Source organism: Octopus sinensis, linkage group LG18 (assembly GCF_006345805.1).
Source record: "Octopus sinensis linkage group LG18, ASM634580v1, whole genome shotgun sequence".
In the NCBI taxonomy this organism is placed as follows: domain Eukaryota; kingdom Metazoa; phylum Mollusca; class Cephalopoda; order Octopoda; family Octopodidae; genus Octopus; species Octopus sinensis.
Window position 1 is genome coordinate 13,094,110 of NC_043014.1, and position 11,431 is coordinate 13,105,540.

Below are 11,431 nucleotides of genomic sequence, written 5' to 3' on the forward strand. Positions count from 1 at the left end.
GAGTCTGATAAATCTCAAATTCTCTGAAGAGAGAGAGAAAGAGAGAGAAAAAAACATTGAATAAAACCAAAAGAATGCAAAAAAGGAAAAAATGTCTTGCTGCTTGTTAAAAATGGGGACAAGCATAAACACAAAGATACACACACACACACACACATGCACACATACGTGCACATAATCAATCATGCACACTTGCACATGCATACATGTACATGCACACATGCACATACACAAACATGCATGCACATACAGAAAGGCATGCACACATGTGCACACAGACATGTATGTACATGCACACATACATGCACACATACATGCACATGCACACATGCATGCACATAATCAAACATGCATACTTGCACATGCACATACACAAACACATGCATGCACATACACAAACATACACACATGCACATACACATGGGCATGCACACATGCATGTATGCACATACACAAATGCATGTGCACAAAAAACACACTTTCTCTCTCTCAAGACATACTGCTGCTTTTTCTCTCTTTCTCTCTATATATATTTGTGTGTGTGTGTGTGTGTGTGTGTATCTTTGGTAAAGACATTTAACGAACTCTCTGAATAGGTTATTGCTGTTGATTTTTTTTTTTACCTCCAAGTCAGCCTTGGTTGAGTTGAACTTTCCTAATGAAAGACATTCCAGCTGTGGCGATTCTGTCTAAAACAACATTGTCCAATGTGTACTTCCATTGTTTTTTACGACAGAATGATGCGAATAGGAGGAGGGGGAGATATATGAGATACGTTTGCTGGTCGAACCGTTCTGCATAGGTTCACTGATTGACTGCCAAGGGGATTCATGCAGAAATATTTCATTAACTTGTAACACTAAACACCATATTATTGTCTGTGGACACATCAGTATGCATGCTTCCTGATTGTGTCGGGTGAAAGGTTGGCTGTGTAAGCCAATATATAAGAAAGTATTAATGTGTCTATGTCAGCGAGTAGCCATACAGTATAGGTTTGCGGTGGGGGAAATGGTGGTATATGTACGAGGGATAGGATTTAATGAGCGGATGTTGGGCGAAGGCTAGTTAAAAGTGAATGAGAGAACATAAAGCTGGAAGGAGAGAACAAAGGCAATATTTATATGTCGTATACTAAAGGAGGTGGGTAGATCATGTTGTGAATGTATAAAAGCAGGACCACCAGAACGATCACATGGAATACTTTGTAATGCTGTAGCCATCTAATAATTTGGTTCACGGTGCAGAAAAATGCATAAAAACCAATCAGAAAGAGCAGGTGAATAAAGAGCCAAACATCAAGATTAAGCAGTTGATACCATGGATGGTTTAAATAAGAACCCTTCGGGTGACGACGGCCGAACTGAAGCACCTCCTCCACACCGTCAGCAGCAACTTGCCTTGGATTCAAGCGGCGGCTGCGGAAAATCTCCGAGTATTTTTGTGCATTCTTCCGGTAGACGGGCTTCGTGGTAACATTCAGGGCAGCAATATACAAAGTATGTATGTATATATATATATCTATATCTATATCTATATATATATATATATATATATATATATATATATATATATATATATATATATATAGATGAGTGTATTTTTACCTTGTTAACAATTAACATGGAAAAAAAAAATAAATATATATACCTGGCGTTGCCTGAGTTACATACAATTGAAGAATTAGACTTTTTTGTTATATTTTCAGTAATGAACTGGAATACCTATGTTTCGAATTTCATCAAAATTGCAGATGAGAGTTATTTCCCTCTTTACACACCCAAATAAAATTGTTATCGTGCCACATGTATCCCATACTACTGATTTTTATGCGCATATTCCAAAATTCCAGTCTTATAGAACCTGTTAAAAGGATTTTGCTCCTGAAAAATGCAGGTCATGGAGCTCTAAAATGTGAGAGTTAACGCCTCTATTGGGGGTGGGCATCTTAATGTCAACCAGAGAAGTTGAATTGTTGAGAATCTTTTTAACTTGGGTCTTATATCAATTGTTTGAATTTCTTTGAAATAGGAAATATGTGTTCACTGGGTTTGTAAAAGAGAGCAAAGCTACAGGAAACCAAAAGACGAATGATCACAATAAGCAGTCAGCTACAGTACCCTAGTCGTTACCACTCCCAATGTAATATTCCTCACCATCCAGGTGACAGGCACAGCCGTAAGATGCATTATGAATCTATAGCAATTGGAAGGGCGTGACCCAACTGAAATAAACATGAACAACTGTGTGACGTGAGAGCTAAGGAGAAATGAAAGTTGGAGTTTGCAAATGACCATTATACTGATACGTAACTGGACAGAATAAATACACAATCTATAAAAGTCACTCATCTGGGAAGGCCTTGAAATCAATGTTACCATGTAGGGACTATGTGTGACCCCGTGATAATAAAAAGACTGAAAGGAGATCTGCAATAACTTTACTCAACACTTTGCAACTGAATCAGTGGAGGCAAAGATGCCTCTCATTTACTTGACAATTTATGCAGCACATTGCAGAAATCACAATCTAAGTGTATGTCAAAGCAAACTCTTACACTGTTGTACCATTGCTCATCTTCTATGCTCGGATGACCCCACAGCTTCCAAGAGTACAACTATTCATCTTTGCTTAGATGAAATGACAAAATTGTGGGTGTTAAGTCCCCATGAAGGGGTCTTTCTAACTTGTAAGATGAAATTTTATAAATATTACTTGATTTGTATCTAATATCTTTGGTTAAAATTTCATCAACGGCAAAATTATATGAATTGTCATGGGAGTTGTGGCCCTTATGCATAAAATATAATTTCCAAATTTTGTAAAGATCCATTCAGTACTTTTGACTTAGTTTTGGATCATAAAAGAAATGACTAAAATTTGGGAGTTAAGGCCCCCATTAGGGTGTCTTAGAATCCTCATGTGAAGTGGAAACTCACATGAGAATACTTCTTGATGTGTGTCAATTACGCATGGTTGAAATTTCATCAACATCGAAAATTTATGAATTTTCATGGGGGGGTTCTAATATACCCGCCCTTATGCATTGAATCTAAGTTTCAAATATCATAAGGATCCATTCAGTGATTTGGGTACATGAAATTGTATGAAACACACAGCATTACCCTTCTCACTAGGCTCCGATTTTGTGTTCCAAATTTCATTATGATCAGTGCAGCAGTTGTCAAATTTTTAAGTAATACATGAACACATAAAGACATTAATTAGAAATATTGTATTTTAATAGGTATTTTAAAAGAAGTTTCTAGAAAACTAGTTTTTAAACATTGAATGGCTATGGGAACCACCAGAATAAAATAACAATCAAAAGGATCTATTGATAAAAAATGGTTGAGAACCCCTTTCTTAAATCAATTGTGTACAATGTTAAATGTTCAGATTTTGTAAAAGAGGTCAAGGCCATTTTCTAAATGAGCTGGTTCAACATGGTTATCAAATCAGGTCAGAGCTTCAGGAATCTGCAAAGCCTGCATCAACAACAGGTTTCCAATGTATGCAGGGGAAATAATTCTGCTGGTTATTGTTTACCCCCATCCCACCTAGCCAATCTTAACTAAGCAGAACTACAATCATAAGATGGGATTGAGTATATCTTCGTTTTCATAAGCATGGCACATGCTGGACCACATTATCCAATGTCACTTTCTTTCCTAAGATGGTGGATGTGGTTTGAGGGAGATCTGGCAGCTATTTCTAGCATAGTGGCTCTTTTGTTGGTTCACCAATTATATTGGAGTGTACATGTGATGGGAACAGACTACACCTGCTGGAGTAAAATTATATTCTGCTGAAAATAATTAAAATGAACAAAAGAATAACTCTGCATGATTAAAAAGTTCACTTCATAACCATGCACTCTAGGTTCAATCCTTGGTAGCAGAAGTTTGTTGCATGCCTAATTTGTTTCTATGCCCACATGTGTATCTTTTGTATACTCTCTTTACTCTTTTACTTGTTTCAGTCATTTGACTGCGGCCATGCTGGAGCACCGCCTTTAGTCGAGCAAATCGACCCCGGGACTTATTCTTTGTAAGCCCAGTACTTATTCTATCGGTCTCTTTTGCCGAACCACTAAGTGACGGGGACGTAAACACACCTTGCTAACGCCAACCATTCTGAAAGTGTAGTGGATGCTTTAATGTGCCACCGGCACGAAGGCCAGTCAGGTGGTACTGGCAACGGCCACACTCAAATGGTGTTTTTTATGTGCCACCTGCACAGGAGCCAGTCCAGCGGCACTGGCAATGACCTCGCTCGAATGTTTTTTCACATGCCATCTGCACAAGTGCCAGTAAGGGGATGCTTTTCACATGCTACCGGTATGGAAGCCAATTAGCTGCTCTGGCAACGATCACATTCGGACAGTGCTCTTAGTGCTCCACTAGCACAGGTGCCAGTCATCGAATTTGATTTCGATTTCAATTCAATATACACACATTGTGAGCTTCTACACAATTTATGGTTCCAAAATTCTGCTCACAAGACATTCTGAAGTAAGCAGATGGCAGCACCAGGCTCCAATCTGATCTGGCAGAGTTTCTACAGCTATATGCCCTTCTTAACGCCAACCACTCTGAGAGCGTAGTGGGTGCTTTTACATGCCACCAGCACGAGGGCCAGTCAGGCTGTACTTGCAATGGCCACACTCAAATGGTGCTTTTTATGTGCCACCTGCACAGGAGCCAGTCCAGCGACACTGGCAACGACCTTGCTTGAATGTTTTTTTCACGTGCCACCAGCACAAGTACCAGTAAGGCAACGCAGGTAACAATCACACTCGAATGGTGTTTTTTACGTGCCACTGGCACAGAGGCCAGGTTGTTGCTCTGGCAACAGTCACGCTCGTATGGTACTCTTAGCGCTCCACTAGCACGGATGCCAGTCATATATATATATATATATGTGTGTGTGTGGATAAATTTGGCATAATATACAGATATATAGGTTTGTGTCAATGTGTGTGTGTGTATATATATATATATATATATATATACATATACATTTGTGTGTGTATATATATATATATGTGAGTGTGTGTATAAATATATGTATGTATTTATGCACAGTTTATTTAAACTGAATGAATATTTATCTTGCAACTTCAGCCGATGTGTGTGTGTATATATGTACACATATGTATATCTGTTGACTGTAATAACAATCATATTATTGAATAAACAATACTAAAACAACCTAAACCTAAATTTTGGCTGAATACGTTTGGCAACTCTTGGAATGTTGATTCTACATCCCATATGATGCCAACTTAATCAGCTTGCATTTCCAGCCTTTCGATGTGAATTCTTACCAAGTTATATCTCCTGATCATTTTACACTTCACATCCAGACACACTCCCCATTCATTGTATGGATTATATGAAATGCTTTTGGTTTTTACAGTCAGTCTCACATTTGTTGAGTAAGCTTTAGTTTTATATGCATTCCAAGTTTATATTTATTGGTGAGGATTTTGGCATCAAACAGAAATAGTCTAAATTTCACACTGAACCAAACCACATGTGTGTATTCCTTGCAAGAAATCCATGTATGAAATGTTATATTTGTGCACAAAGGTGGCTGTGGTAAAAGAGGTTGTTGCTGAAGCAGACTTATGATCGAAGACAATCCAGATGTGACCATTCTATGCAGGCAAACCAAAACTTTCTTTATTGCTTAGTCAAGAAGATTAATGGGAGATGGGGAGGAAGGTTTCCTCAACTTGGAGACCTGCTCTGAAAATTTGTACCAGAATAGATTCCACTAAAGGCACCCAGGGTGTCAGATTATAATGTTAAACTGGGTAACAGATTAAGTCAACGACCCCAATGTAGGGTGTAAAGTGAAGGAAATTTAGCTGCAGTAGCTGCTCGTATTTTAAACAGCCACATAGAGCCTGTCTTGTTTGTTTGACATGGTGTTCGACAAAATTTGTAGAACATTAAAAGAAAATGGTCTGTGCTATTTATTTTATTTATCTTAGCACTACTTTTTTGCATATCTCAACAACATCTAAGCCACTTCTCTGTTCAGTATCTTCCACCTCTCTCCTCTCTGTCATATGTTATATATCAGTTCTTGCTGCAATGCCTCCTTCTATCCTACTTCTCTGTATCTGGTGGACGCGTCTGAAAGGATTAGAGACAAACACTTTCCTCTCTGGTCAATCTCTCATCAACTTTTTCAAGTATCACTTGAAAAGGAAGGTGAGAGTAGAGAGGCAAGTTTTGTCTAGCGACTGTTTCAAAAAAAGATGGGTAAATGTGGGAAGGATGGCACGTATGAATGATGAAGCCACCTTGAGCATGATCCTATGAACCATAAAAATTTAAAACAGAGAGTTACTTATTTGTAAATAAATATGTTAATATGTGACATAATTGCTCGAGATTACTGTGGTCTTTTCGTAGGTTTTTTTTTCCACAGATAAACCTCCCCATTTCTTGGGAACGTTTTCTACTATTTCGAAATTTTTTGCATATATCCCCAATGATTTCGATCCATTTTGATCATTGTCCCTATTTTTTTTTACTTTGTTTTCACCCCCTACCCCTTGAAAAGAAAAACTCTACATTGGAATTGTCCCCTCTGTGTCTAGCCCTGTGTGGTCAATAAAGATATCTATCCTACTTCTCTTTACAGCGCCCTTTACTTTACATATCTTAACAACATCTTCTGTAACCACTTCTCTCATCAGTATCTTTCTCAGTTTCTGCCTTACTTTACTCAGTAGTATTTTGTATATAACTATTCTCTGTTGTACATTTAATAAAGTAATCTCAGTGGTTAGAGCATCGAGCTTACGATCATGAGGTTGTGAGTTCGAATCCTGGACCGGGCTGCGTGTTGTGTTTTTGAGTAAGACACTTTATTTCATGTTGCTCCAGTTCACTCAGCTGCAGAAATGAGTTGCAACATCACAGGTGCCAAGCTGTATCTGCTGTTGCCTTTCCCTTTGATAACACTGGTGGCATGGAGAGGGGAGGCCGGTATGCATGGGCGACTGCTGGTCTTTCATAAACAACCTTGCCCGGACTTGCGCCTGGGAGGGTAACTTTCTAAGTGCAATCCCATGGTCAGTCATGACCGAAGGGGGTCTCAATATTAACAAAACTGTTTTTCATTTAAAAGTAATCTTGAAGCTAAATAAACTCAATACTGCATGATGAGGCCAGGTTTTTGAATTACAAATACAATCTACAAAAAGGGAGACAGAAATAGGGAGAAGGATCAACCCCAGTCCTGGATATTTATCTTTTACTTGTTTCATTATTGGACTGCAGCCATACTGATGTGGAGCATTGAAGGGTTTTAGTTGAACAAATCGACCCCTGTACTTTAACTGGCACTCATATCAGTTACAACAATGAGGGTTCATTGATCTGATCAACAGAACAGCCTGCTGGGGAAATTAAAATGCAAGTGACTGAGCACTCCGCAAACATGTGAACCCATTGTGAAGTTCTCAAAGAGATTCTCCATGACACAGAATGTGACAAGGCTGATTCTTTGAATTTTAGTTACAACTCATTATTGCAAGCTAAGTGTGCTGGAGCAATGTGAAATAAAGCATCTTGCTCATGGAAACAGTGCACCACCTTTACAATCATCTTTCATTTCATTTCATCTAGTTTCAGCTCACGAGCTGTGGCCATGCTGGGCAACTGCCATTTGGTGTTGCTACATGATTTCACTTCAAGACCACTTTTTAGCAATTGTCATTTGGTGCATGAGAGAGTTTGATGCAGCTGCCCTCATGTGTACTTCCTGCTGCGAAGTTGGTTCATATGGGACACCTGACAGGAAGAGGTCCAGCTTTATTTTGAAGACACCTACATCCACCCCATGCAGGTCTCTCAGGTCCTTTGGGAGGATATTGAAGAGCTGTGGACCTCTGAAGCCCAGGCTATTGCAGTATCTTGTCCTACATCTTGATGGCAAATTTGGAGTCCTTGGCACTATGCAGTGGCACCCAGTTCTAGCATTTGTGTTCATGAGCTGAATACTCTAAACACTAAGCCTTCACTGTTAAAAGAATTAATATTATTATGAAATTAAAAGAAAAAATAAGCACCATTTAATAAAATAGAAAGAAATGGTTCAGGAATGGTTAGTTAATCCAAAAGAGCAAGACATCAAGTTCACAAATCTCTTGCAATACATTACGGAGATTTACTTGCATAGCAAGTGATTTGATCTGAGATCGTGTGCTTGAAACGAAAACAATTGCAGCGTGGAAGTTGTTTGTAAGCCATTTAAGAAACACACAAAATCTGTTTGATTTACTTCAACATTTAAGTTTAATTTGTCAAAATATTTTCGTCACTTTAAGACCACAGCCTGTTCACTGACAAAAAGATGCAGCGTAGATTTTTGTCAGTGAACAGGTCGCGGTCTTAAAGTGACAAAAATATTTTGACAAATTAAACTTAAATGTTGAAGTGAATCGAACAGCTTTTGTGTGATTCATAAATGGCTTACAAACACCTTCCATGCTGCAATTGTTTGCAATTCAATATATTTTGATTACAGGGGAAGAGATGAGAGAGACAGGTGGGTGTAGAAATAAATGAACATGAGTTTATGACTAAAATGCTTTGTAAAAATAAATACTTTAATACTCAGAAAAAGATGTCAGCCTTCATGTTAAAAAAAAAAGCAGTAAAAAGGTATAATTGAATATTTATATAAGTAAATAAGAAAGCATGCATGCATGCATTTATCCATCAATCAATCAATCAATCAATCAAAGTACAGTAGCTGCAGCAAAGTTATAATTTGAAAGGGAAACGGACAAGGTGAAAGGAGTGGATAGCATGAGTTATCTTTGGGTATCTAATGATTTGGGCTGCCAGACTGGGGCTGTTGATTTAGGAAGTGCTGGCCGATTCCGAATGATATCTGCTGCTTTTTCAGCGAGCATGCAAGTCGGACCGTTTAAGTTGCCACTGACTACACTGGGCATGATTGAGGCATCTACGACACGAAGATTCTCAATTCCATAGACTTTAGTGTCAGGGCCGACCACAGCCATATTATCTGATGGATCTCCCATCTTGCACGTACAACATGGGTGATAGTTACTGTCAGACTTCTGACGGATAAATGCATCGATTTGTTTATCACTTTGGACATTGGGACCAGGAGCTAGTTCCTCACCTCTATAAGGATCAAAAGCTTTCTGTGCAAATATCTCTCTTGAGAGTTTGACATTATCTCTCATATCTACTACATCTTGTTCAGTTGTAAGGTAGTTAGCAATTATAATTGGATGAACCTTAGGGTCTTTAGACATCAATTTCAAATAGCCTTTACTTGTAGGTCTCATAGGACCCACATAAAACTGATAAGCATGACATGAGCCTGCTTTGCGACCATGATCATCCAAAGCAGATGGCAGAAAGTGGAATTGAATATCTGGATGTTCTACACCAGGTCTACTACGAATGAAACCTCCTGTTTCAAAATGAGATGTAGCACCATCACCTGTAGATGTCAGAAACCATTGAAGTCCAATTTTAATCATGACATGTGGAAACTTCCATTGCGCTTTGTACAATGTGATTGGTTTAAGACATTTCTGTTGTAAGCAGACTACAAGATGATCCTGAAGATTTGAGCCTACACCAGGTAAATGATTAACAATTGGAATGTCCAGTTTTTTAAGGTCATCAGCATTGCCAATACCAGAAAGCATGAGAAGTTGTGGGGAATTGATAGCACCACCACTTAGAATCACTTCCTTGTTGGCCCTTACTTGGTGAATAACACCTTTCTGTTCGTACTCAATGCCAACTGCTTTGTTACCTTCGAAAAGGATCCTCCTGGCAAATGCATTTACTTCAGTGTCTAGGTTTGGTCTTTTTAACGACTTCCTCAGGTAAGCACTAGCTGTACTCCACCTCTTACCCTTGTGAACAGTCATGTCCATCCAACCAAATCCTTCTTGCTGGTAGCCATTCATATCATCAGTGAATGGGTAACCAGCTTGAACACCAGCATCAATGAAAGCTTGGTGCAGCTCGTTATTAGATTTACCCTGAGATACATGCAAGGGCCCTTCTCCTCCCCGATATTCATCAGGACCCAGTTCATGTGTCTGAGATTTACGGAAATAAGGTAAACAGTCTGCATATGACCAGTTCAAAGCCCCTTCCTTTTCCCATCGGTCATAATCAAGAGCATGACCCCGAATATATACCATTGCATTTAGAGAAGATGACCCACCCCAAACACGGCCCCTTGGCCAATACATTACTCGGTTGTCCATGCCTCTCTCCGGTTCTGTCATGTAGTACCAATTATATTTATCATCACATAGGTTGTATATCAGAGCTGCGGGCATGTGGATCTTCCAAGTATAGTCCTTTGGACCAGCTTCCAATAGAAGTACAGTATTGTCAACATCTTCTGTAAGGCGATTACTGAGGACACACCCTGCAGACCCGGCCCCAACAACAACGTAACTATATTCCTTGGTGGCTGTTACTGAGTCTTTTGAAGATGTACTAAAATAACGACCAGTCGATTGGCTGCCTGAGAAAGGAGGTCGATGATGGCAGTGGGCAGTCAACATACCAGGGTTTATCGGCAGGGCTAGAGGGTAAGAGAAAGATGAATACAAAGTAGGATATAGTAGTATAAATACAGCAGACAACAGTTATATATAAACTCACTATTAAAAGCAGACAAATAAGTAATTTGATAACTTCTTCCAGGCCCAAGATTAGAAATTTAAGAGAAAGGGACAGTTGGTTATATCAACCCCAGTAATTTACTAGTACCTATTTTATGAACCACGCAAAGAATGAAAAAGGAAAAGCATATGATGTGAACTCAAAATATAAAGTGTCATGTTTAAAAATGAAGGAGCATGGCCTTATGATTAGGGTGTTGTACTCCCGATTCTGAATACCTACTTCTTTACTAACCACAAGGGGCCAAACACAGAGGGGACAAACAAGGACAGACAAATGGATTAAGTCGATTACATCAACGCCAGTGCATAACTGGTACTTAATTTATTGACCCCGAAAGGATGAAAGGCAAAGTCGACCTCGGCGGAATTTGAACTCTGAACGTAACGGCAGACGAAATACCGGTAAGTATTTCGCCCGGCGTGCTAACATTTCTACTAGCTTGCCCGATTCTGAATACCAGTCAAATTATAGAGTTTACTGGGTACTTTTTACAAGGCACCAGCATTAGTGAGGTCACCAAGAGCATGCTTGTACATGGTTGTTTGTGTGAATGTGTTTGTATTTTCCTCATCTTCACATGTGTTCACTTGCTAATTTCTAAGCAATGGCTTTACTGATGTTATTATTTGCTTGTAGTTCACTGCGAAAGCATGTACAGGATGCTTTTTCAGTTCTATATTTAAGAGATGAGGAATTATGTACATTATTTACAT

General features: G+C 39.0%; 1 protein-coding gene across 1 annotated transcript; it reads right to left on the reverse strand.

Moving 5' to 3' along the window:
- Positions 1-8,576: 8,576 nt before the first annotated feature.
- LOC115221457 (choline dehydrogenase, mitochondrial-like) lies at positions 8,577-10,972 on the reverse strand. Its single transcript, XM_029791641.2, has one exon. The coding sequence runs from the start codon at positions 10,592-10,594 to the stop codon at positions 8,840-8,842; it is 1,755 nt and encodes a 584-aa protein (XP_029647501.1). The 5' UTR covers positions 10,595-10,972; the 3' UTR covers positions 8,577-8,839.
- Positions 10,973-11,431: the final 459 nt, after the last annotated feature.

What these genes read in the sequence shown, in the direction of transcription:
- LOC115221457 (XM_029791641.2), bottom strand. Translation starts at nt 10,594, where the DNA reads ATGTTGACTGCCCACTGCCATCATCGACCTCCTTTCTCAGGCAGCCAA.